Source organism: Aphis gossypii, chromosome 1 (genome assembly GCF_020184175.1).
Source record: "Aphis gossypii isolate Hap1 chromosome 1, ASM2018417v2, whole genome shotgun sequence".
Classification (NCBI taxonomy): domain Eukaryota; kingdom Metazoa; phylum Arthropoda; class Insecta; order Hemiptera; family Aphididae; genus Aphis; species Aphis gossypii.
Genome location: NC_065530.1, coordinates 22366120 through 22392578, shown reverse-complemented (window position 1 = coordinate 22392578; position 26459 = coordinate 22366120). Strand labels below are relative to the sequence as shown.

Below are 26459 nucleotides of genomic sequence, written 5' to 3'. Positions count from 1 at the left end.
TTATATTATAAAAGTATAAGTAAAATATTTTCATACATAAATTGAAAATAATTTTCGAAGGATCTTAATTCAACCATATTAGTGAACATAATAATATATAAATATGTTATTATATTTTATTAAAAAATATTTTAGTTATTAAGATATATCATATTATGTGTACAAGTTATAATTTAATAATTATAAATATGTATTAATAAACTACATACATATTACAATATAATAGTGGTGTTGTTTTAATGTTTTGAGTTCATTATAAACGATGAAGAAGGTTAGATGAAAATATACATAGTTAAATAAATAAAACAATAATAAAAAATAAAATTATGAATCCATAATCATTAGTCGTAGGTGGTATAGGTACCTAGTTTAAAAAGATTCTATAATATTGACGACATGATTTGTTGGTTCTTACAAATACTTTTGAATTTTGATCAAGATGAGTTATGTATTTTCTTCAGCAGGAGATTCATTTTTGAATTATGCCTGTTACAAAAATTGTATGTTTTATTTTTCAATTGTCTATAAATTAGATTAGTTTATTATTAAATAATTTAAATATCTATATAAAACTTAACGATCTTTATTTATTTTTTTGATTTTTTTGATTTTACCTTTATTTTATGTAAAATATTATTAAGATCTTTTCCCAAATCAATTATTTTGTTCTGGACATTTTTTGGTAGGGTATTGAAATATGTATTTATCATCAACCTGGCTGCTTTACTAGTATCCCGAATTGAGTTAGCTATTCTTTGCGAATTATTGGCATACTCGATTAATTTCTTCTTTTTGAATTCTCTTAATTCCGGTGATAGTGATTCCAAGTAGGTCTTAAAATAAAATTAAAACGTTATATTTTAATATATTTATTGATATGTGTATAAATGTGCAATATACAAACATTAATTGTGTATCTGTTAGTTATCTTTCATTATATTGGTTTATAGCTAATAACTAATATTTTTAAATTTGAATATAAAAAAGCGGGTAAGTGGGTACCGAACTACTGTACATTAGGTACCGTGTGGATCACTATTATGTGTTATATGAGTGTTCAATTTTAAATTTGAATCAAATGATAGGTATTATTGTATACGAAAAACGATTCTGAACAAAGATGATTTGTGAGCCTAGGTCGCCCTAGGCTATAATTTCCCATAGTTGGTGAAAAAGGTGGTTAATGTTTTAATGGTCTGAATACACCAAAATTTAGTGATTTTATAATTATTGTAAGCTAAACTTATAGAAAATCTTGTATTAAATTTTCAACTCTTAGCTACTCATACAAAAAATTTTATAAATTATACTTAAAAAATAATTTGCAAATATTCATGATTTTGACGAATTTTTGTCAATATTTGAACTTCAAATGCTAATAAAAAAAATTGTGCCTATATTCTTGTAATTTTTTAATGACTTATGAAGAACTTTGTATTAAATTTTCAAGTATTTTGACTAGGCCAAAAAAATGTTATCAACACTTCAAAAAAAAATTTTCAGAAAAATTTAAAATTTCAGTGGTCTATAAATAGCTCAAAAAATTTAAATTTAACTGTGTATAGATAACACTAATATAAGCATTTGGTAAAAATTTCAAGTATTTACAATGATTAGTTTTTGATTTACAACCATATTAAAAAAAATCGATTTGGTTGAAAACTGGTTTTGCATAAAAAATTCCCATTTTTCCGTCACTTTATTTTTGTTTTTGTAGATTTTTTTGAAAACTTTCAGAAAATGTTTGAAATTGAAGCATTATTTCGACTAGTTATGCTATACACAGACACAAAAAAAAACACACATCATTGTAGAATCAATACATTCATCACTCCGTTCAGAATCTAAAATTGTCGAACATTCGTAGAAACAAATTATGTGAATAAATTATTATTATTGACGGTCTTAATGTTAAATTTATTGAAATTAACTAGATCATGGAAACAAATCCACATATCGTGCAAAATATTGTCCCACTTGTTGTACAAAAAGAACATTCCAAAAAAAAAACATTCATACGTTCATATAAAATGTACTTAAAAGTTTCGAGAACATTGTACATAGAAACTTTATACCTCGTTTCTTATTAAATAGATTTTAGACATTCCTTAACCGTAAAATAGGCATATTTCCTAAATGATTGTACAATACAGTAATTACTTTCCATAACAAACATTTCTTAGAAATGATCGATATTCTACATAGTGAATAATTTTTTTCTTCTACAATATATATATATAATTTAACTAACTACTCCACATTTTAAAATAATAGTATAACTTTATATAAAACATTTTCAATTTATCGTGGATGATTATATCTTCTATTAATAATTTTGTTTTTCACAGATAATTTATGATTTTAACGGTTTTCAAATAATTACGATAAAAAATATATTTAAAGCAGACTCTTAAAATTTTAATATAATAAACAATTATAAATCATAAATACAATCAAACCAAAATAATTGTACTAACCTGTACTATTTATCTTATATTATGTTGTATACTTGTATAGTAGTGAAACTAATCAAAAATATCATTACCTTTTCGATTTCTTCTTTTTTCTGATTAAGTTTGGCTAGGACATCTTTTAAAAATGGTTCTTTTTTTTCACCAGCTACCGATGGATTTAAAACATTTTCAAATTTTCTATATGGTATTTCTACAATGTCAACCAAAGAATATATTAAGCTCATTGCCGTTCTATCAAGCTCAGAAATCTCCTCAGATGAAATCTATTTAAAAAATATATAATATAATTAAAATCAAATTTGTACCATTATATATCAAAAGTAAAAGTTCAAAAATACTTTCCTGGGCTACTAATACCGACATTAGGAGAACACAAAAATATGATGTCTTCATCTTAGGAGTGAATTCGAACGAATAAATTGTTAATACGTATCCATAGAAAAAATTACCTACTATTTATACAGGATAAACCGATAAAAACAACCTTGAAAACCCTTTTTTATCCATCAATTCTAACCCAATCAATGTGTTCTTTCATTCATTCACCTTTCTTTCATCAGCGGTTGATGCCATTGCTAAATCTAATATTGTTTACGTCCGCTGTTGGTATTATACCGTATTATATATTATTTAAGTCCGCTGCAATCGTTTTATACTATTAAATTGTCAACGTCCACCTACGCTGTATATAATAAAATTATATTTAACTATTTAACTCTGTATGAAGACGTGCAGACATATTTTCGTATAGACCTAACGAAAGCTATATGCATTTTTAAATTTGATCCCACGAATATTTAAAAGAGATTTACGGATAGAAGTATTACTCTACTACGTTTAATTTAACAATGTTAGGATACATTTTGTAGTTAAGTATCTAACATATTTTTGAAAAACATAAAAGTATTAAATGTTGCAATTTATGATCAATGCCAGTGTTTTAGTTTCAGGTTATCAGTTCATAAACATATAAAACTTATTCTAAAGGGTTAGTAAATGTTTGGTTGGATATTATCTCAAATTGTTGTGCCTAAAGTATAATAACTACAAATAATAAATCGGTAGGTACTATGAATTATGATAGCTGATAAAAAAAAATAAAAAACTATTTAATCTATGTATTTCTTAAGCTTTATTCATTTAAATTTTTTTTTTTTGTACTGTTATTTTGTGATACAGCTGACCTAACCTATTTTAGACACTAATAAGTAATAATAAGTTGAATTTAGTTTAAATTTCGTCAAAAACAAATTATTCGTAAATATTAAAGTTCATCGTTAAATTTCGAATCTAGGACAAAATATCCAAATGTATCTGTTTTTCCGTAAATAAGTACATTACAGTTTACTTTCTAATAAAATTAGCTCAAATATTAAATTATTTATTATAAAAAAATGCCTAATATAATAATAGTAATAATATCACAAATTATATTGCACACAGATTAGTCAAATAGTCAAATAATATAAAATAATTTGTTTTTATGAATACAGTACACACAATAAAATATTAAATAATTTGAAAATAGAATAATTTGTTTTTATGAATACAGTGTACACACGATAAAATAAAATAAAATATTAAATAATTTGTTTTTAATTATAATTTAAATAATAATAATAAAAAAAAATATAAGTAATAATTCACTAAAAAAATGACTACCTACATTATTTTTTAAAAATAGAAAATTGTATAAACAATTTTATTTAGTAATGACGAATATGTATCGAACAAATAGTAAGATAACATAATATGAATTGTCTTCTAACAAACATTATATAATTATAATTTATAGCAAAATTAATACGTAAAATTCTAATGATTATTTACTCGTTATTGAGAATTGTGAATGTATATATAATAAATATAGACTAAATAAGTAATAAATAATAACCGATCGTAAATATTTTTTCTGAAAGACTGAAAAACTCTTGATAATGAAGTAATTTATCCTAGCCAAAACAATTGTGTATAAACTTGGACATCTAAAATTATTTTTGTTTAAAAAAATTATGGATATACTAAAACTAAAAAATTTAATTGATAACCATAAACTAAAATCTAAAATGTACAGTTTATTATGAGTTATGCCATTAAACGTTCAAATAATCTATTTAAAAATATTTGCAATAACAAATGATGAAGTAGTTTCTGTTCTAAGTAAGGCGTTCTGGCGTTACTATGGGATACCAATGATACCATTAGTATACACAAATGAGAAATTAAAACCAGATGCATTTTTATTTAACTAATAATCTTTATATCAATTGATTAATTCTGAGTAACTTAAAAATGGATTCAGCACATCTTAAAAATAAGTTTAATGCTTATGATAGTGACATGTACTCACAATATGATTACCATTTAGATGGGGCAAAAGAAGATCCAGAGGAAATTCTTAGACACGCACTACGGTCATCTTATAGCAGAAGGGCATCAGTTAATATAATACTTCCATTTCAATATTAAAAATAAACTTTGAAAAAAAAATTGAAATCAATGTTTTTCTTACAGATGTCCACCAAAGCACCAACGGGTCTTCCTCTACCATTTGCCACAACACCAGTAAGTAAAATTACCTATACTTACGGTTCATATTATGGAATATAAAATATAAACTATGCATTGATTTAACAATATTTTTATTTTAAAAGCAAATAAAAGACCCACAAGCATTAGTTTTGAGACCAGAAAGCTCTAGAAGTGGTTCAGAATCATCAAACAGACCAGCAACAGCTGTCAGAGGAGCTGGTTACACATCACATTCGTCAACTTATGATGTTTTAAGTCAGCCCTCAAGAAATATGATCATGTCAGAACCAAACAAAGAAGAAAGGTACCTAACACATATAGAATTATAGGACGGATTAGTATGCATTATACTCCCTATCTTTTTTGTTTATTACACAATAATAATGATATCAAACATTAAACATGTTTAAATTAACAAAATGATTTAGAATAGAAGATAAAATCAAAAAACTTGAAAAACGCATTCATGATTTAGTAAATGAAGCCTGTTTGGCTGAAGCTAGAGGAGATTTCCAGATGGGATTGGAGAAGTCAAAAGATGCTTCAAATAAGGAAAGAAGTTTAATTAGAATGCAAGAACAAGCAGGACTGAACGATTCTCACAATATTGATCTGACCTTTTTGGTACTTACATTCAGTTATATTTTTAAATTCATTTTATTACCTATATTATTTGTTTCTTCTTAGATATTTTATTATTTTCAATATCTAAACTAGTAATATTGCATAAATATTTAATAATTTTAGAAAATCACTCATGATCACAAATAGTATTTAATTAGGTATTCATTGTTTAGGTGTTATTTACATTAGGTAACCAGTATGCAGCAAATGAAATGTATACAGAAGCTTTAAATACATATCAAGTGATTTCTAAGAATCGTTTGTTTCAAAATGGTGCACGAATGAGAGTAAATGTTGCTAATATTTATGAAAAGATTGGACAACCTGAAAAAGCAATTAAAATGTATCGAATGGCTCTTGATCAAGTTCCAAACACCAATAAAAGTTTCAAGTAAATTAAATGTATTTTATAATAAATAAGTTCTAAATTACTTATTAGTTATTTGTGTTTAGGCGAGCTATCACACATAATATTGGTGTAATATTTTTGAAACTAGGCAAGTATGAAGATGCTTGTTCAAACTTTGAATATATTATGCATGAGAAACCTATGTTTAAAGCAGGAATGCATGCCTTGCTATGCTATTATATGTCAGGCAATAAAGATAAATCAAAACAAATATTCAAGCAAATGTTAGAAATATCATTAGATATAGATTTTGAAGACAAGTATGCTGCAAATTCTGTATGAAATAAATGTTTTTTAATAATTAGTTGATTAATTAATTTTTAAGATATTATTTGAAATATATGTTTAATAAATGTTTAGGATGATATTGAAGCAACACTCCTAGCAGAAGCTATAAAATCTGATCCACTAACAAAATATGAAAAACAAATTAAATCAAATTTTGAAAAAACAATTCTAAACGCAGCACATCTAATATCATCAATTATTGAAGATACATTTACTGAAGGGTATAGTTGGTGCTTGGACACTATTAAAATGTCCCGTTATTCGTACTTAGCTGGTCACTTAGAGATAAACAAAGCCGTTGGATTTCTTTATCAAAATAACATAACATCAGCAATTGATACACTCAAAGCGTTCGACAACAAGGACAGTAAAGTAGCGAGTGCAGCTGCTACAAACTTGTCATTCATACATTTTTTAGTATGTCCATTACTAAACATGACATTAAATCATTTGACATTTATGTATATGCAATTTATAGAAAGGTGATTTAGAACAAGCAGAAAGAACTTCAATAGCTGCCTGTGAAACAGATTCATATAATAGCCTAGCATGTGTCAATCAAGGAAACTGCTTCTTTGTCAAACAAGATTACTACAAAGCAAAAGAACTTTATACACTCGCTTTAGAAAAAGACATAATGTGCTCAGAAGCAATGTACAACTTGGGTTTAACTAATAAACAACTTGGGCATTTGGATGATGCGATGGATTGTTTTCAAAAGCTTCATGTTATTATTAGTAATCATCCGGAAGTTATTTATCAAATCGCTTCATTAAATGAAATGATTGGAGATCTGGAACAAGCCATAGAGTGGTAACTATGCACAAATATCAACTTATATTATTTACACATACAATAATAATTTTATTTTGGATAATGATTGTATTGATATTATTATAATATATATTTTGAATTAAGGTATTTACAACTGTTGAGTATAGTTCCTGACGATGTTGGTGTCTTACAAAAATTAGGCGATATTTATGAAAACATTAACGATAAGCAACAAGCATACCATTATTATTATGAGGTTTCAGATAATTATTTTTGTTTTTTTTTTTTTTTTTTTAATTTAATCATTTAATCAAATTTTAGTCATACCGTCATTATCCTTCAAACCTAGAAGTGTTGGATTGGTTAGGAGCATATTTTGTTGAAATGAAAGTACCGGAAAAAGCAGTAGATTACTTTGAACAAGCATCCCTCATGCAGCCAGCTGAACCAAAATGGTACATGTTAATTGGATCTTGTTATAGAAGAGCAGGACATTTTCAATTGGCTTTACAAACATACAAGGATGTTTTAAATAGATTTCCAGACAATACAGAGTGTATGCTAACACTAATTTAAACAAACAAGAATATCAGATTAAAAACAGTAAATTTTATAAATTAGGTCTCAAATTATTAATCAGAATATGTACAGATTTGGGACTAAAAGAAGCATCAGAATACAGTGAATTGTTGAGAAAAGCTGAAAAAGCTAAAGATATTAGAGAACGTATAAGTACAGCACGAACTGGGTACCGTAAGACAATGGAAACAAGGGGTGGAACAGGTATGGTTACGACTTCTAATACAAATAACTATGTCCAAAAGCAAACAGCTTCAGGAGAAACGAATATTTATGTACACAACAGCCCTAAAGATTCAGGTATAAAAATTACATTTATTACACAGCTAATTCTTACTATATAAATTACTAATTAGGTATAAAAGATGTAAAATGTAAATATGTAAAAAAATATATCATAAGTAAAAAAAAATATTTGTGATCAGTCTTTTAGTTTATGATTATTGAATTAAAATTAATTGTACATTTAAATGTCCATTGACTAAACTTAATTAAACATTTTTATAAATAACTTTTAAATGATATTAAGGTTTAGCAAGTGATTCTTCACAAAGACCTCGGACATCTAGAGGAGGAACAGCTTTAATTACAACATCTATGCCTTTAACAAGTGCATATTCTCGACAAAATATTTCTGATGAAATGAACATTTATGTTCACCCAGAAGCAAAATTACCAAACGGTAATTAAACATATTATCATTGATATAATTTTCAATATTATATAGTGCAGTGCAGTGATGCCCGACATTTTTTCTTTGAAGGCCCACAACAGTAAAATATTACATATGTGCAGGCCAATAACAAAATAAATATGTATAATAATAATGAAAACAAAATTTAAATAAGAAGGAAATTGTATTATTTTTTATACATTTTATTCATCTGAAAAATTGTTTAATGGATTGGGCATCACTATAATTGTAATGAGTGCTGTAGCTAGAGATAAACAGCATATTAAGTAATCACCAAATTTTTTAACTCGACCATAATACTTATAATATTATAATCATTTACATAAGTAAAATTGTACAACAATATTTCACACAATTAAAAAAATGATATATGTGTTTGTGAACCTTAAGTATTTTATATATTAATTATAATTAAAAACAATATGATAAGAACAATATTTTCATAATATACTTAAGAGACACAATGAAGGCTAGTTACAGCACTAACAGTAATAACTATAATCAATGCTATAATGTATGTAATTATAAATAATTAATATTTTCATATAGAAATGTATAATGATCCATTGGGACCCTCACAAAGACCACGCACATCCACATCAAGACCAATCACATCATTAGAAAAAGAATTTGCAGATGAACAAGTTCAAGACCTTTTACCGGAATAATTATGTACATATTATTTAATAACAATAGGAATTATTTTCAGTACAAACTACTTGCGTCCCAAATTGATAAAAGCAAGTAACTTACATCCGAATAGTTTCGACACAAGTTACTTGTTAATTATTATCAAAGATAAGTTACATCCAAGTGGTTAGGACGCAACTTACCAGTTGTATTTCAATTATGTTAATCGTATTTTAATTGATAATTTCGTAACAATATAATAAAATTATATTGATAAGAAATTATGATAGAAGTACGATTGAGAATGGTCATTATCGTCAATACTTTATTGACTATTACGCTTAATTTTTATAATTCTAAAGTTCTCAATCATATTGTAATCGAAATTATCGTTTAGGAAGCAAATAAACCATCAATAAATATAATAAGTAAGTTGTGTCCAAACATTTAGGACGCAATTTACCTATTGGAATATTGTAAATTCTTAACAATCTTACGGGATGCAAGTAAAATACAGTCATTATTTTATTTAGGTTTTTGCATTAACTTTTTTTTCTTTTATTGACTATTTAATAACTATCTTACATTCAATAATGTCATTTAAAATAAAAAGTATCCAAAAAGCCAAGAAATCCAAGATGTTTGATTCTGTGGTTGATCTAGTTTGGTTTCTAGGTTAGTTTTATCAGGTTTTAAAATTTTATTTTCTTCAAAGCGACGTTTTGTTAATTCTAATGCAGCTAATCGTTGCTCATTTAAAAATGAAGGCATTCCTGATAAAATAAAATATATTTTATTTATTATTCATGAATCGCATTAATTTAAAAATAATAATAATAATAATAATAATATACCTTTACACTGGTACCACGACATGAGGTAATTTGAAACAGAAACTCCAGGATCGTCAAAGTAAGTGATTGAAAACTCAACTCCTGGCTATAATATATAAAATGTAATCAAAATGATAGAATTTAATAGCCAATAAATTATTGATAAAATGTATAAACTCTTTAAATTAAAATTTATTCTTTTTGTTTATAAATTATTAAGCACCATAAATTATGAATATTTCACAAATTATTGTATCTGGTAGTATAGTAATAAATTTATTTATCATCTGCATTGTTTAATATTAAGTTTATTTTACGATGAAGTATACTATTTTAAGTTACATATTAAGATGGATAATGACATAGAAAAAATGTAATGTAGCCTTTATATCTTAAATTGTAAAAAGATAACACAACTACAATTATAATTTATATTCAATTTGGATATTGTTTGCATAAAATATAGTACATACAAAATATATTGTGTATAATTAGTTTTTAAATAAAAATAATATAATTATATTTTTCAGTAATTTTTAAAATTAAATCAAGCGCATTTAGTAATACTTGAACCTTACCTTATCAAAATCTTCATGTGGTTTGATGACGATATATGACCAGTAATTTTTTACTCTCCATTTATTACTCTTCTCAGGAAAATCAGGATGTTCAACGCTTTCGCAAACAATTAACATTAATTTTTCATCTTCATCAATTTTGTAACGCCGTTTAAACACGTAATCACGATTTTGAAACCATTTCTACAAACCATTCACACAGCATATATATATTAAAATAAAACAATAATAATAATAATAATAAAAAAAAAAGAAAAAAATTGAAAAGAAAAATCTATATTAAAGCCGCAGACTATGAATATATTAATTTAATAAACAAAAAAAAAAATATATATATATATACATATAAAGAACATTAGAACAAAAGAAAAATTAAATAGTAACTACCTACTTATTTTAATATCAAAATTATAGTTTGAATACGCTAAGGATATAAACACATTAGAAACTATTAACTTTGGTTTATTATTTGGTATGTATACAATTACAATATAATTGTAATTTACCAAAAATTTTAACTTTTTAAATTTGTTATTATATTAGACGAGAAATATTAAATAAAAATAAAGATAATGTATATATTTTATTGTATACTATTAAATACTATTCAAATCTAAATTTCTAAATAGTTGACATATTGACTTATTATTTTTTTTAAATTTTAAAGAAAATATATAAAAATAATAATAAAACAAACCTTAAAAAATTATTTAAATTTAAATTTGTATTTTTGTCTTTGTAATAACTTCGAAAACTTGAGAAATTTCAATTTTTCCTTTTGATATGAGAATTTGTTTAGTCTAATAAATTTACACACATAAAAATTTCAATAGTTTATTTTTGACTTATAATAATTACCGGCCAACGAAGTTCCCAATAAATGAGATCACTATGTGTAAGAGGCTCAGAATCAAAAATATCCAAGTCTACAGACATACTATCCCATTCTTTTCGATAGTCAAGGTCTAACTGCACTTGCATGAAGTCCAATGCTGTTATATCATTAAATGATCCATGCACTATAAAAACATACAAACTGTAATTTTTAATTTTTATTCATTATTTTTTTAAATTTTATTAAATACCTTTATAAATATATAAATTTTGATCTGGGTAATCAATATTAGGTTTTTTCCAAGCATTGTAATAAGAACCATTTGTAAAAGGTTCCCATCCTTCTTCTGCAAAAATAAATGAAATCAAACTACAAAAAATGTTTTACAATATTAACTAAAATAAAGATTAATACTTAGTAGGTATTGATATAATAATTATTAAATTACCACTCATGTTTCTACATCTGGGACAATCACAACTAGTGTATGAACAATCAAATTTGTTTTGGTTATTTTCTGTCTTCGACATGGATAACTTTAGTTCATTATTATTAGAATCAGTTTTTTGAGAAATACTACTTTGCTCATCTTGCATAATATCATCTGAAGTGGATTTATTATTTAATTTTTTGACAATTCCAAATTCTTGGCGTAACCTGTAAATAAATAAAAATATATATTTATTAAATAAAAATTAAATCTTAAAGTACAAAACCAATATACCTGATTAGTTCATCAACACATATTCTTTCTTTATACCAATCAAATGTAAAAGCCATAGCCACACACATGATCAAGTTTTTTCTGTGTTTAGCCAACTGTTGCTTGAACTTATTGACTGCAGTAATCATTTTTTTACAAGCAATCATTACCTTTTTAGTTCTTGCAATATGAGCACCAAAGTCTTGTTTTTTAAAAAAACTTTTAGTACGTTTTTTTAAAATAGATAATAGTAATGAATCATTTGATAATGATTTTTTGCAGCGCCTTGAGAATGTGCGGCATACTGCTTGTGCCCGACAACTTGATGATGCCATTAATAAATTTGGTTTCCAAACAAAGCTTTTAATTGACATAGTGAGGCTTACTCTAATGTTCCAAAAAAAAAAAACAAAGTGAAAACAAATTATTGAATCTTAAAATTGGAATCAAAACTAAAAATAGTGTTATTTTTATTTAATACAAAAAAGACCTACTTGGAAAAATGCCAAAATATTTTAACTGTTTAAAGAAAACAAATGATTTTTATAAACAATTCTAATATGTAATAGGATAAATAATATAATAAGAATACAATAATAAATCTATTACGAAAATAAATATCTACACAAATACACAGAAATATAAATATAAATTATTTAAAGACCAATCATGAAATGTATTGATTAAAGTTAATAAATAGTCTTGAAAATGATTAAAATCGCTTTTATAATTTTCAACTTATCACAAAACATTTTCTAGATACGAGAACTTGTTATTTTAAAATTGTTATTTAAACTTTAAGAATGCTATTAGGGGTTGTTATCGTACACTTCAGTAATATTCTTTAGTAAAATAATATACATTAAAAAAAATAACCAACTATTCATTTATTTCATTAATTTATTCAAAGCAATACTTAAAACTGTTAAGACCAACATATTTAATTACCTAGTAATTATTAGAATACATTATGATCAAAAACTTACAAAAGTTGACCAATTGAATAATTGATACAATTTTCTATGCGTTACAGTAAAAGAACTTTGAGCAGCATATTAATATTGTTGCATACAGTTTGATAGAAAGTGTCAGTTCTCAGTTGTTTTTTGCATCACATGTATTATTATTTATAATCCCGTCGGTCTAAATACAAATTGATTATCGACTAAACGTTGCGAAATACTTAAATGAAAGCACGGCGCACGCTGATAATTACATAATTAATTTTTACAGTTGACTGACATTCACTGATTTACTGATGTCTGATTGACATATCATCGTGGGCAAAATTAATAATATTATATTATACATATAAGTATTTAATTCATAAGTCGTAGGTACATTAGACGTAAACACATTTAATATATATAACATTAAAAATATAAATAAAAGTTTTTGACTCTGGTCCAAAATACAAGGTTATCTTCATCTAAATAGTTCAAACATGTGAAAATTCAGTGTTAATAAAAAAGGGAAAATAATATTAATTTATTCAATGGTACTGAACACATTTTTTCTTAGAAGACCGTGATATAAGATATCTGTCTTAAACCGTGGTTATCACTTATCAATCGTTTACTCGTTTAACATCCCCTACTTATTATTATCATGATACAGTGAATAATAATTATGCTAAAATATTGGAATAATATTTGGATCAAATCAAAGTAATAATAAATAATATTTATTTTTACGTTATACGTTATACGATTTAAATTTTAAATTTTAAAGTGATTACTGAACAGATTTGACTATTTGACTAATTATTTTATACACTTGTAGAAAATTACTTTTTTTTTTTTAATTTAGGAGAGATACAACTAAAAGTAAACTAAATAGTTATTACTGTAGTTAAAAATTAAAATAGTCTAATAGACAATATTAAAAAATTTTAAAGAAAACAAATAATACGAATTTCGTTTGGACAATTAATGACATTAAATAGATAATAATTATTACTCAATAGAACTTGTACTTAGTTTTTATTATTAAATTATTTGAGAAATGTTTTGTGAAGTATTATGTACAGAATTGACTATATGTGTATGGACTACGCTTTTGTATTTTTATAATTAATATAATATGTGTAATATGTTAATAATTCTTTTATAAAATAGTAGCTAGATAACTGGTAACTAGTCGTTTCTATGACTGCACTCTGGTTTTACATAAAGTGACTCAGGTAATAAAGTAATATTAAGGATAATGGCAAAACGTTATTTCAATAATATATATTCTAAGAGTCATGAGAGTGATTTATGTGTAAATGACAAATTTTGGAAAGATAAAGTGAATAGCTTAATGCAACTTGTTGATCAAAATGCTTCATCATCATCAAAAAACACTTTGTATACTGGAACAACTGGTATTGCATATATGTTTTATCATTTAGCAATATCAAAAGAATTTAAAAACAATTCTTCAACCTATTTGAATAAAGCAGTCAAAGTTTTAAAAATTAAAGAAAATAGTTTTAAGCAGAAAAAATCAAATCAGTTTATTTGTGGAGATGCAGGAGTAAACGCTGTAAATGCTGCAATATTTAACCAGATTGGTGACACAAAAATGGCTGAAATGTATTTAAAACATTTTGAGAAAGGAGTGACTATTTGCAAGCCAATAGATTCTTTGAAACCTGGAGAAGATGAATTATTTGTTGGTCGTGCAGGATATCTCTATGGAGTTCTATGGTTGGAAAAAGTTTTTGGAAAAAAAATAATACCGGACCAAGATGTTATTGACATATGCTCAACGATTATAGAATCTGGTCGTCAATATTCAAAAATAAATAAAAGCATGTTTCCCCTTATGTACTCATATCACGGTAAAGAATATTTAGGCAAGTTTTCTATTCTATATTTCGATGTTATTCTCCTGGCTTAGAATTTTTTTTTCTATAGGAGCAGCTCATGGCCTATGTACAATTCTTCAAGTATTAATTTCATTTCCTTGTTTTATTAAAAATGAACAAAAAGCCATGCAAGATATTAAAAAGTGTATAGATATATTGATATCCTTACAAACATTCACTGGTAATTTTCCTACTAAAATACAGGAATTAGGATCAAAACAGAGACCTGAAGATGATGAATTGGTTCACTGGTGTCATGGAGCTCCAGGTGATTTTTATTTTTATAAGTTTATAACTGTAAATGATGCACATATAATAATAAACCTTATATTTGTTTGTGATCTATAGCTCTGTGTAAAGTGTAGGTCTAGTTCGCACAGCTATCTAAACATTTAACAATGTCGGTGAACTCTTGGATAATTTTTAATAATGGGATTCCATAACCAAATGGGAGAATAAACATTTGAATATTTCGGATATTTCCAATTATTTTTGTACCAATAGAAAACTTGATTTAGGTATATTGTAGGTATATAATACATTGTGCATCACATTTAAATGTTCTTATACTTTTGAACAAATAAGTAAATATTAAACAAGTATTTTAAAACCAAACTTAGATTGTCAATAAACTTATAATATCTGGATTCTTTAACTTTTCTAATCGAAAGACATCATTCAATTTAAAAACAAATTTAACAAATATATAATTAGAATATAATCTTAAAAAATATTTTTATAATTATTTATAATTTATTTTATTAATATTATTCTTGTTTGTTGCATTTTTTTTTTTTTTACAATATGGTCCAAGGTTTATGTGTATAACTGTAAAAAAAAATACCAATGTAAAATTATTATTGTTTATATCCCATATACAGACCACAGATTAAATAAAACTATTATATTAGTTTTATTTAATCTGTGTACAGACCAACAATGTGAGATATTCGGTATTTCTGATTATTATTACTAAGAAAATTTGTTGACATTTTGATTGTTATATTAAAAAAAATTATCATTTTTTTACAAAGATATCTTTTTTTTTTTTTTAGGTGTTGTATACTTATTAGCTAAAGCATATTTGATTTTTAAAGAACCGTCATATTTGGAATGTTGTTTAAAATGTGGAGATTTGGTGTGGACAAAAGGACTATTAAAAAAAGGCCCTGGTAAAACATATGACATTTTTAGCTTTTAAGTTGTATAATTTTAATTTTTAATTTTAGGTTTGTGTCATGGTATAGCTGGAAATGGATATGTTTTTTTACTATTATATAGGTTGACCGGGGATACAAAACATTTAAACCGAGCAGTACAATTTGGTAAATTTATATTCACTGATGAATGTATTCAAGGATCTAGAAGACCAGACAATGTGTACAGTTTATACGAAGGATTAGCTGGCACTGTGTGCTATTTAAGTGATTTAACTCAACCAGATAAAGCTAGTTTTCCATTTTTAGATGTGTTCTAATAAAATATTTTGATAATATCTTAAGGTTTATCTGAACTTGTGATTTTAGTTTATTATGAATGAAATTGTCTATTAAAAATGCATGTTTATCACATAAACCATTGTTGATTTTGAATTTAAGATTAATTTTAGCTTAATATATATTTTTAATGGTTGAGTATTCTATGGTAATACTTTCATTTTAAAATATAATTTTATTCAACCAAGTATATTATCATTTAAAAATTCTTAAAAATATATGTAACAATACTGAAAGATTTGAGTGAATAAAAATAATTGTATAAATTAAAACACATTTAAATTAGTATGCAAGCAACATAGCATAACAATATAATTAGGTATGTTGGCTTTACATTAGTCATTTTTGGAATGAGATTGATTGGAAGATATTAACGTATTATGAAAAATGTTTTGGATTATTGTTTGAATTTGACTTCCAGTAAATGTTTGATCAACAGGAAACTCGCGTGCTATACTCTTATACAAAGTTTTCATAGTTTTTTTTAGTTCACTTGAATTTTCTGTTTTATTCGGATTTTCTATAACCAATGCTTCTAATTTTGTTAATCTCTCATTAGTTTTTATACTATCTAATTTAAATTTTTCAAATTCTTCATATAATGATTCAATACAAACTGTTTTTGATGAAGCAGCAATTTGATTAGTTTGGGTATCTTCAGCAATTTCTTTTGCTTGAATCAAAGAAGAATCATTTTTAAGAGCTGTATTTAATGGTTCTTGACTTACACTATCTATAAAATCATTTATGACATTTTCTTTGATTTCATAAACTTTTTTTACAGTCACATTTAAACATAAACATTGTTTGCCATTAGTAAATATTTTCCAAGCACCCATTTCAGCAAATGGTATGTATACAATCCTTTGGGTGTTCTCATTAACTCCTAATAAAGACCTTTCCCAACCTTCTTGATTAACAGTAACTTTTAAGTATTGGCTATCTTCAATGTTATTAGAAACTTCTGGCCCAATTGTATTACCCTGAACTGTATTTGCCACATAAATTATCTCCACAACACTACCAAACATGGCTACATTGTCATTACGAGATGGATAATAAAGATCAAACCAAAATAGTTCCTTACACCCATTAAGTTTCCACAGCACAAATGTCAAATGTGAATTAAAGTCCACAGCATCTTCTGTTTTTGAAAATTTTAAATGCCAGTTCTCTTTGGATAGAAATTCGACTGTATTATTTGCATTTACAGTATACTTGAAATCTTTGGATAATATAATATTGACGAGAATAGAACTCTGAGTAACATAAAGTAAGAGTTGATAGTAATTTAACTTCACGTCACCAGCTAATGCAAATCCATATTTACCAACCGCAGTTAATTTGTTGTTTTCAAGCTTGCTAACAGTAACAGCTTTTGCAACAATAGTTGAAATTGTTGGAGGATGAGTCGCTGGAGATTTTGATCGTCGAATTGGACGACTGGCATCATTCTGATGATGTTTTAATGCTTCGCTTTTAGTGGTTAAGTCCATGTATAAAAAAGTATTATTTTTTATTTAAATTTATTAAACATTTCAAAATCATGAGCATATCATATCATATCACAGAACATCATATCCGTCGTGCTCGTCGCATTAATATCATAGAGTAACTCTATGGTTTATATCGTGGTTATCATTCATGAGCTTCCAGGGAGAATGCAGTTTTTTGAATAAATATCCCAGGGAGCGTGCAGTTTCTTGAATAAATATGCGACGAGTAACATGTGCATTATATGCTTATTGCTTATATTATGTGCTTCAAAATATCGGGACATGGCCCATCAAGAGAGCCTAGCTCCATCCATTGTATATAATCTAAGCATAGAATACATATTCACTATTGTATATTTAATAAAATATAAATTATTGCATCCTGAAACTAGAAATTGAGCACTTAAGTGTTCAATAATTACAGTAAAATAAGAAATTAAGAAGATTTCTTTATTATTTATAGTAATTTATTCTGTTATTTGCATGCCATTTTTAAAAAAATTTATTTACTGTTATTTTAAATTAGATACAATTCTGATTAAAAGTGTAAATAGTACAAAGTACCTAAAAAATACAACTTAAACATGGTATATTATACACTATACCAACATGCACGACTAACATTGTGTAACAGAAATAAACAAACTTTTGATAGGACATAAAATTATTGAAATAAATTAGATATGTTATATGCATGTGTAAACATTTGATATTTATTTGATAAAAAAAAAAAGTTTGATTAAAACACATCTAAAAATGGAAAACTAGCTTTATCTGGTTGAGTTAAATCACTTAAATAGCACACAGTGCCAGCTAATCCTTCGTATAAACTGTACACATTGTCTGGTCTTCTAGATCCTTGAATACATTCATCAGTGAATATAAATTTACCAAATTGTACTGCTCGGTTTAAATGTTTTGTATCCCCGGTCAACCTATATAATAGTAAAAAAACATATCCATTTCCAGCTATACCATGACACAAACCTAAAATTAAAAATTAAAATTATACAACTTAAAAGCTAAAAATGTCATATGTTTTACCAGGGCCTTTTTTTAATAGTCCTTTTGTCCACACCAAATCTCCACATTTTAAACAACATTCTAAATATGACGGTTCTTTAAAAACCAAATATGCTTTAGCTAATAAGTATACAACACCTAAAAAAAAAATGTTCATTTAATAATATTAAAATTTTATTTTTATTATTATCAATACACAGACACACTATATGATTTTTTTTTTTTAATAATATTAATTTATTACAAAATAAATCTGATTACCTGGAGCTCCATGACACCAATGCACCAGTTCATCTTTTTCAGGTCTTTTTCTTGATCCTAGTTCATCCATTGCACAAGGAAAATTACCACTAGTTGTTTGTAATGATATCAGTATATCTATACATTTTTTAATATCTTGCATAGCTTTTTGCTCTTTTTTAATAAAACAAGGAAATGAAATTAGTACTTGTAGAATTGTACACAGACCATGAGCTGCTCCTGTAAAAGAATTTAAATAATTTTAAAATATTCTGAATAATAAATGCTATAAATATTAAATACTTACCTAAATATTCTGTATTGTAATATGAGTACATGAGAGGAAATATACTTTTATTTTTTTTAGAATAATTGCGCCCAGACTCCACAATTGTTAAACAAAGTTGAATAATGTCTAGGTCAGCTATTATTTTTCTATTAAAAACTTTTTCTAACCATAAAAGTCCAAAAAGATAACCAGCACGACCAACAAATAATTCATCTCCTCCTGGCTTAAAAAAATTGATTGGCTTACAAACAGCTAACCCATTCTTAAAGTGTTCTAAATACATTTCTGCTGTTTTGTCATCGCCAATTTTGTGAAATATTGCAGCATTTACGGCATTCACTCCAGCATCCCCACAAATAAATTGATTTGAGTATTTTTCAGATGAATTTTGCCGCATTAATCTTGAAACTTCAACTGCTTTATTCAATAAGATAGGGGAATCATTTTTAAACCTTTCTGATGTAGCTAAATGATAATACATATATGCTATTCCTGTTGTTCCAGTGTACAAGTCATTATCAGGTGACAATGAAGTATTTAGACTTATATCTTCCATAAGAGTGTACACATTTTGTTTAAAGAAATCATAATACATATTTGGACTAACTTCCTGACCATCAGAAAATACATTGTCGAAATAACGTTTTGACATTTTCCAATTAATTTTAACCACTTAAAAAAATTACCTACTAAATTGTTTTTCTACTGATGTCTGTTATTGGTATTTAACATTTATATAATATTGTACATTGAACATTAATGTTTAGTTTAAACATAACTAAAAGTAAGAAGTTAAGTAACGTTTTCAAAATTCAAAATAATACAACCTTTAGGTATTTTATTATCAATCCTCAATGGTGAACTGTTAGTTGTTTGTAATTCGTTGCTAGTTGTTACTTTCTAGATACATATATACTAATACTAATAATACTATGCAAATTACAATAATTGCTGAATTACCTACAAAATACGAGTGACAATAATAATTTATACTATGATTTAAAATATATTTATGTAAACTATACAGAAGTAGCCAGTCACAAATAAAGATAATTTACTTATCTAATTATCTGAATAATAATAAACATAAAAATATTTGTATTGCCGGTCGAATACTCGAATGTGATAGCAATGATAATACCCTTAGGGCTTAGATCATAATATTATCAACTTGAAAGACTTATATTTTTTGTTGTTCCAATACCGAAAAAATAAAAAACGATTTTTTGAAGTCAAAGTTCTCTTTTTTATGTAGGTAGTGAAAATTTCGTTTCTTAGTTATGGTACTTATGACTGTGCCATTATTGTGGCCATCTTGATTCTTGGTTCTTTTTCGCGCAAAACAGTTTCACGTGAGCAAAGAATACTTAAGCTTTAGTCCAAGTTAAGCAACCAAATTGTTATACTAGAAAGAGAAAATTTGGACTGAGTAACATTGTTTTTATTTTTTCGATATCTGCAAAACTATAAAACAAATTATTCAAGTTTAAAAAACACAAAAATAATAGATTTTAAAATAATAAGAACTTTTTTTCATAATAGTGATATCAAAAAGTTAAAGAAAATGTTGCACAGCTAATGTTTTCATTTTTATAGTACAAATATTTGGTTCTTTAACTTAAATTGCAGCCCTAGTGGTTCTTGGCAGCATGAAACGGGTTTTACTATGTTGTGCATTTGTAAAACGGAAACAACACATATGCGGGTGAAGCATTTAGGTACTTTTAAAAATTCAGAAGATGGAGTAATATTCATGTAACCCAGCATATGACATTTTAGCCTATAATATCTTGAAATCATAAAAAGAAATTAAATTAACGAGCGTCTTTACTTTGCATTTATCGAATTTTTCATTAAAAAACAAAATTATTAATTAACGCTTGTAATTATGGACAAGGGCACCCGCAGAAATTTTCACCGGGGAGGGGCAAGGTCTATATTATACATATATTTATATAAAATGCTAGGTTAAGTAAAATTCTGTAACAGGTAATACAAACATTGGCAACAAAAACGGGGGGGGGGGGGCGCCCATGATTATGAATCTACCCATTAACGAATGAATGCGTTTTAAAATTTGAAAATGATAGTAATAATGTTACAATAATATAATATGCCCTACGATCCCATATAATAATACGTCTGATAAGAAATACATTGTATTTATTTTATAAATAATTTTCTTTTAAATGTTCACATGGCCGGTTTTAGGGGAGAGCTGAGTGAGCCGCAGTCCAGGGCCTCCCACAAATTCGGGGTCACCACAATTTTATGATATTTTAATAAGTAAAAAAATATATTTTCTTGTTTATGCATAAAGAGCCCCCAGCACAATTCACGGGCCACTATATACTTAAATCCACCCCCGTTCAATAGATATTATAGTTACATAATACATTTACATACATTAATACATCTATACGTATTACGTATAAGTATACAATTCGAGTCTATATAATGAATAGGTATGTAATTATTTACATAAATATGCATCTACATTCTTTATTCGAAAAAACGTCAACAAAAAGTGGTCAAAGCTAAATTTAGTTTCTGAGATAAAGCCGTTACTTCAACACTATACCTATTATGCAATCGTGTATTCGTGTCTTGTCGCCTTGTCGGTCCACCTGAAATTACATTTCAATTTCAACTACTAATATGTATTTGATATGAAACATCGCAATTCCACTAGCTGTAAATTATAATGCATATTAATGGGCGTATTACCATTGATTTTATAATGTACCTACTATAATTATACTATATTACTATATATTGGAAAATCAACGGTATTATGTACATAATATGTATAGTATAGCTTAATATTATGTTTATATATTACCTAACCTAACGTTTGGAAGCTATATCGCCTATAACTTACAAATATGTATACAGAGTGCTTACATTGTTGTTATCTATTTGTAACTTATATTTTTGAAATTTGATTTGATATAAAAAAATCAAAAAGCATTATTTCTTGCACTAAACAAACTCTACACTCAGCAGTCTGCACAGAAAGGTTTTTTCTAGACTATTTACATATTTTTAGCATTTGTCTGCTATTATTTTATTATAAATAACTAATATTAAATATCATTCTCACACATATTATAATATATAATATATAGGTCAAACTTTATATTTATGTACACATTTTTTAAAGATATAAAATTGATTCACATACAATAAATAACATAGGTACCTAAAAATAAAATTGGCTATTGATTTGATGATAGATACCTACATTATTACACAATATTAACAACTTTTGACTTTTACATTTATAAAATATTCTATAGTTAGGGTTTGGAACTTTCGTACTAAAATTGTTGGAAATATGCATGGCATGTACATAATATGAACTTAAAAAAAATTATAACATAAATTGTTATTAAACTTTTATTCATAGGATTAGTTTATAGTTAGCCGCTAGGTTAAGTTATGTAGGTAGGTAGGTACACCAGTTTCTCCCACATTTAACACCTTCGACATTTTTTAATTGCCGATTTATATACAAACTGAATTAAATATAAAATATTATCTTATTTTATTTAAATACATTATGTTTATAATAAAAGGTATGAATATCAGAATATGTATTGTAGGTATTCGACATAATTTTAAGATGACGCCATATCCGCATGTGTTGTCTCCGTCTTACATACATACAATATAGCAAATTTTCGTTCAATGGAATCAATTTTTTGCTGTTGGTTTTAATATTAGTCAATTTACTTATTATAAAACTTAAAGGTAGGTATTAATATTATCTAGGATATCTCGTAGGCTTTTATTAATATTTTCATTTTTAAGTGGACCAATGTAGCACGGACATGTTTAGACAATTTTAAAGAGCCTTTTGTTAAAGAAAAGACAGAAAAGTAAGACACTTTAGATAATATTATATTACTAGGTATATATAATTAGATAGTGTTATTTAATTTATTCTATGTATATAATCGTATACACATAAGAACAAAAGTTGAAAAACACAGAATTATTAAAAATTCTCTATGTAATGTATTATAATACGATTTACCAATAATTTTTAAACAGCTTTATACATATTTTAACATTTAAATAACTATATAAATGGTTTATTAGGTAAGTAATATAGATAATGATTACTCTTGAGTTAATTTTTTTATTTTAAATTGTAATTGTTTGTTTATAGCAGATAGGTACTATCCTTTTAATTTTGTGCTTATACTATAACTATTTATAATTATTTAAATGTTAAATATAAAGCTGTTTGAAAATTCTTGGTAAGTTGTATTATAATATATTATAATATAGAGAATTTTTAATCATGATTTTGTGTTTTTCTTATGCGCAAACGATTATATACATATAGTAAATAAAATAACAATGTTAATTATTTATGTATATTGTATATACTATATAGGTATTATTGTATTACATTTTTACCTATACCTATGTTACAGAAATTATTGACTAATATAAGAATGTCATGAACTCATGAATCATGATGATCCATAATGGCATTGCAAAGTTATTGGTTAGCAAGTGAATGTAAAAAATTGTTTTATGAATCTCATCCTTTTATAATCTATTTATCTACATAGATTATACCACTGATTTTAAGTAAAGGTAGTAGGTACTTTAAACAAAAATAACTCGAATAATGTTATAGAGTTCCTGTCAGTTTAACAAACACCATTCTATACCGCTTTATCACTTGTCCTCCTTATTATATTACCTATATACAAACGACTATTATTCCGTCATTATTATTTCTTGCCTTTAAACTTCTTATTTAATAGTTACGACTAAATTTTTTTTCGTAGTTTGTTTACTATCTCTATACTTATATAGCTATGTGTATTGTTACTATTTTTTTATGACGCACATTAATGCGATATCATTGTACTGTTTTTTTTTTGAGCTTATATGCCTGATTTTTGTGTAAAAAATATCAAAATATCATAATTCATAATGAAAAAACAATAGATATAGATGCAGTGCAGCTGATAATAATAATTTAAGTGTAATAATTATATTTCTAAAACGAATTTATTGGTATTCGCATTTAAATTGGCAAGATACGCCTATAATTTCGTTTCTACTTCCAACAAAATATCTATAATAACTAGGTACCATAGTATATTGATTTTTGAATATAATATAATATTCTAAAATCAATGCTACTGGGTATAGCTATATATATCTACTCAAAATAAATTATTATACACAAAACACAAATATATGATAATAATTAGGTACCTATTAACTAGTAGTCTATAAGCACATTGCCTAAAAGCTTAAGTTGATTAAAACTGTAAAATTATTTACTAACTTAAAACTTATTATTTATCAATTATAGGTAATTTGAAAAATAATCATGTCCAAACATAGGTAATTCAATTAACTAATTAAAGTAACTGTACAGTTAAGACTGATAAATAATTATTTTTCATTAAAATTTTTTTAATATAAATAAATAAATATTTGTTGATACTTATTTGACATTTACGTGTATAATTTAGCTATAATAATAAACAATAAAAAGAAATAGTGTAGGTACCTAGGGTGTATTTTAATTTTTTTTAAATTTACATAGGTAATAATTAAAATTAAAATAATTAACTACTTTTTAATAACGTGTTAAGTTAGTATGTTTATCCATATTAACTTTTAATTTTCAGAGTTAATTATATTGTTTGTTAACTTTTAGCTTACATATATAACTTAACGTTCATTACGTTGATTTAATTAAACTAACTCAAGTTATTTATTTATTTTTTTTTTATTAACTTACACACATTTGATTATACCTAATATATATGCGGCGTTGAAATTTAAAATCTAAGAACCCGTGTTCTAAATAATTATAATGCTGTACACCATAGATCGATACATAAATAATAGTAATAATAGTTATTCTATACAGACTATTGCAAGCTATTGTAAATTTGTAACAAGGTTTCGAGATCATCGTCATCGTCGCCTCCCGATATTACCTATTACGAATATCATTGTATGGCCGAGGCGTCTTTATAATTGTACGCAATAATAATTAACGTTCACGGTTAGACGATATGTTATTTTGTTTATTTATTGCCACTATAGGTCGACGCATAGCATTGAGACTAATGAACAACACCTAATAAAACAAAAAACAAAGGCCGTGGAAATGTTTCATAGAGACCAATACACACACATATAGGTGGTACAGGTACTTAAAAAGATTGCAGACCGAAATCCCTGAACGTATGTACAACAATAATAGAAGTATGAAGGTATATACATATAATGTGTACAACCTCTCAACAGGCTAGAAAACATTTCTAATACACACATATTGTATCTGATACAATGAGTTGATGTTATAATATTATTGTGTATATACATACACCTATATATAATATATATGCGTGTGTATAGATTACGCACACACTCTCTTCCTTATACACACACATACATATGCATATTTATTTAAACTATTGAAATAACGTCAAAATATACTGATCTGATATCATTGCATACATAGTAAGTACCTACGTAGATACCTATATATTATTATAATGCATGTGCTGTGCGAACACAGATTATGTTAGGTATGCTGCTATATATGTTTATGAATTGGCAAGTGATACTATAATATTAACTATAATAATAATTAACAATTATTATTATACTATATGGTAAGCGCGACCTTAGCCCAGTGAATCACGTTGTATATATTTATCACAGCCGGGTGTATACATAGGTACTTACTGTATACGACGTATAATCATATTATATATATATATGTATTGTAAAATTTGCATCGTCTATTGTCATTTTGACTTTTAATTAAACTTAATGTATTATTATTATTATTATGCACTTGAATCATGCAAATACATCTTACACGGTCTTCTACGTATAATAGCTAGGACAGCTAGGGTATATCTGGCTTTGATAAATGTCAAAACGCGCCAACACGTAGGCGAGTCTGTATATCCTACCTGTATCATATTATATAACCGTATAAGAATATAGATGTTATCGAGAACAACAATAAGTATCAATAATATACTACGCCTATGAGGTGCATATATTATAATATGTTATCATACTATAATAATATAATGGTCATATGTAGAGG

General features: G+C 25.9%; 6 protein-coding genes across 8 annotated transcripts; 2 read left to right on the top strand and 4 right to left on the bottom strand.

Moving 5' to 3' along the window:
* Positions 1-96: 96 nt before the first annotated feature.
* On the bottom strand, positions 97-2956 carry LOC114129128 (uncharacterized). Its single transcript, XM_050197883.1, has 4 exons — positions 2819-2956; positions 2546-2739; positions 615-833; positions 97-486 (listed from the first exon to the last, which is right to left on the bottom strand). The coding sequence occupies exons 1-4, from the start codon at positions 2865-2867 to the stop codon at positions 481-483; spliced, it is 468 nt and encodes a 155-aa protein (XP_050053840.1). The 5' UTR covers positions 2868-2956; the 3' UTR covers positions 97-480.
* A 1699-nt stretch (positions 2957-4655) lies between these two features.
* Positions 4656-9072, top strand: LOC114129114 (intraflagellar transport protein 88 homolog). 2 transcript variants are annotated; one of them, XM_027993746.2, is made up of 13 exons: positions 4656-4913; positions 4989-5039; positions 5129-5310; positions 5435-5630; positions 5804-6021; positions 6084-6315; positions 6400-6744; positions 6806-7140; positions 7246-7357; positions 7423-7657; positions 7723-7980; positions 8210-8362; positions 8924-9072. In XM_027993746.2, the coding sequence occupies exons 1-13, from the start codon at positions 4767-4769 to the stop codon at positions 9040-9042; spliced, it is 2583 nt and encodes an 860-aa protein (XP_027849547.1). In that variant the 5' UTR covers positions 4656-4766; the 3' UTR covers positions 9043-9072. The 2 variants fall into 2 exon arrangements, with proteins under 2 accessions (XP_027849547.1, XP_050056961.1); XM_050201004.1 differs by lacking the exons at positions 4656-4913; positions 4989-5039 and having other exon boundaries at positions 5188-5310; positions 5440-5630.
* LOC114129115 (stAR-related lipid transfer protein 7, mitochondrial) lies at positions 8744-13448 on the bottom strand. The gene is made up of 8 exons (XM_027993747.2): positions 12940-13448; positions 11975-12340; positions 11699-11907; positions 11501-11596; positions 11274-11434; positions 10416-10598; positions 9859-9943; positions 8744-9777 (listed from the first exon to the last, which is right to left on the bottom strand). The coding sequence occupies exons 2-8, from the start codon at positions 12325-12327 to the stop codon at positions 9605-9607; spliced, it is 1260 nt and encodes a 419-aa protein (XP_027849548.2). The 5' UTR covers positions 12328-12340; positions 12940-13448; the 3' UTR covers positions 8744-9604.
* Positions 13449-13730: 282 nt separating this feature from the next.
* On the top strand, positions 13731-16379 carry LOC114129117 (lanC-like protein 3 homolog). Its single transcript, XM_027993750.2, has 4 exons — positions 13731-14792; positions 14854-15072; positions 15860-15976; positions 16034-16379. The coding sequence occupies exons 1-4, from the start codon at positions 14159-14161 to the stop codon at positions 16279-16281; spliced, it is 1218 nt and encodes a 405-aa protein (XP_027849551.2). The 5' UTR covers positions 13731-14158; the 3' UTR covers positions 16282-16379.
* A 203-nt stretch (positions 16380-16582) lies between these two features.
* Positions 16583-18018, bottom strand: LOC114129129 (FK506-binding protein 5-like). Of its 2 annotated transcripts, XM_050201031.1 has the most exons (2): positions 17635-18018; positions 16583-17559 (listed from the first exon to the last, which is right to left on the bottom strand). In XM_050201031.1, exons 1-2 carry the CDS (start codon positions 17794-17796, stop codon positions 16636-16638), a joined length of 1086 nt encoding a protein of 361 aa, XP_050056988.1. In that variant the 5' UTR covers positions 17797-18018; the 3' UTR covers positions 16583-16635. The 2 variants fall into 2 exon arrangements, with proteins under 2 accessions (XP_050056988.1, XP_027849565.2); XM_027993764.2 differs by having other exon boundaries at positions 16583-18005.
* A 464-nt stretch (positions 18019-18482) lies between these two features.
* LOC114129139 (lanC-like protein 3 homolog) lies at positions 18483-20437 on the bottom strand. The gene is made up of 4 exons (XM_027993777.2): positions 19367-20437; positions 19081-19299; positions 18841-18957; positions 18483-18783 (listed from the first exon to the last, which is right to left on the bottom strand). The coding sequence occupies exons 1-4, from the start codon at positions 19998-20000 to the stop codon at positions 18536-18538; spliced, it is 1218 nt and encodes a 405-aa protein (XP_027849578.2). The 5' UTR covers positions 20001-20437; the 3' UTR covers positions 18483-18535.
* Positions 20438-26459: the final 6022 nt, after the last annotated feature.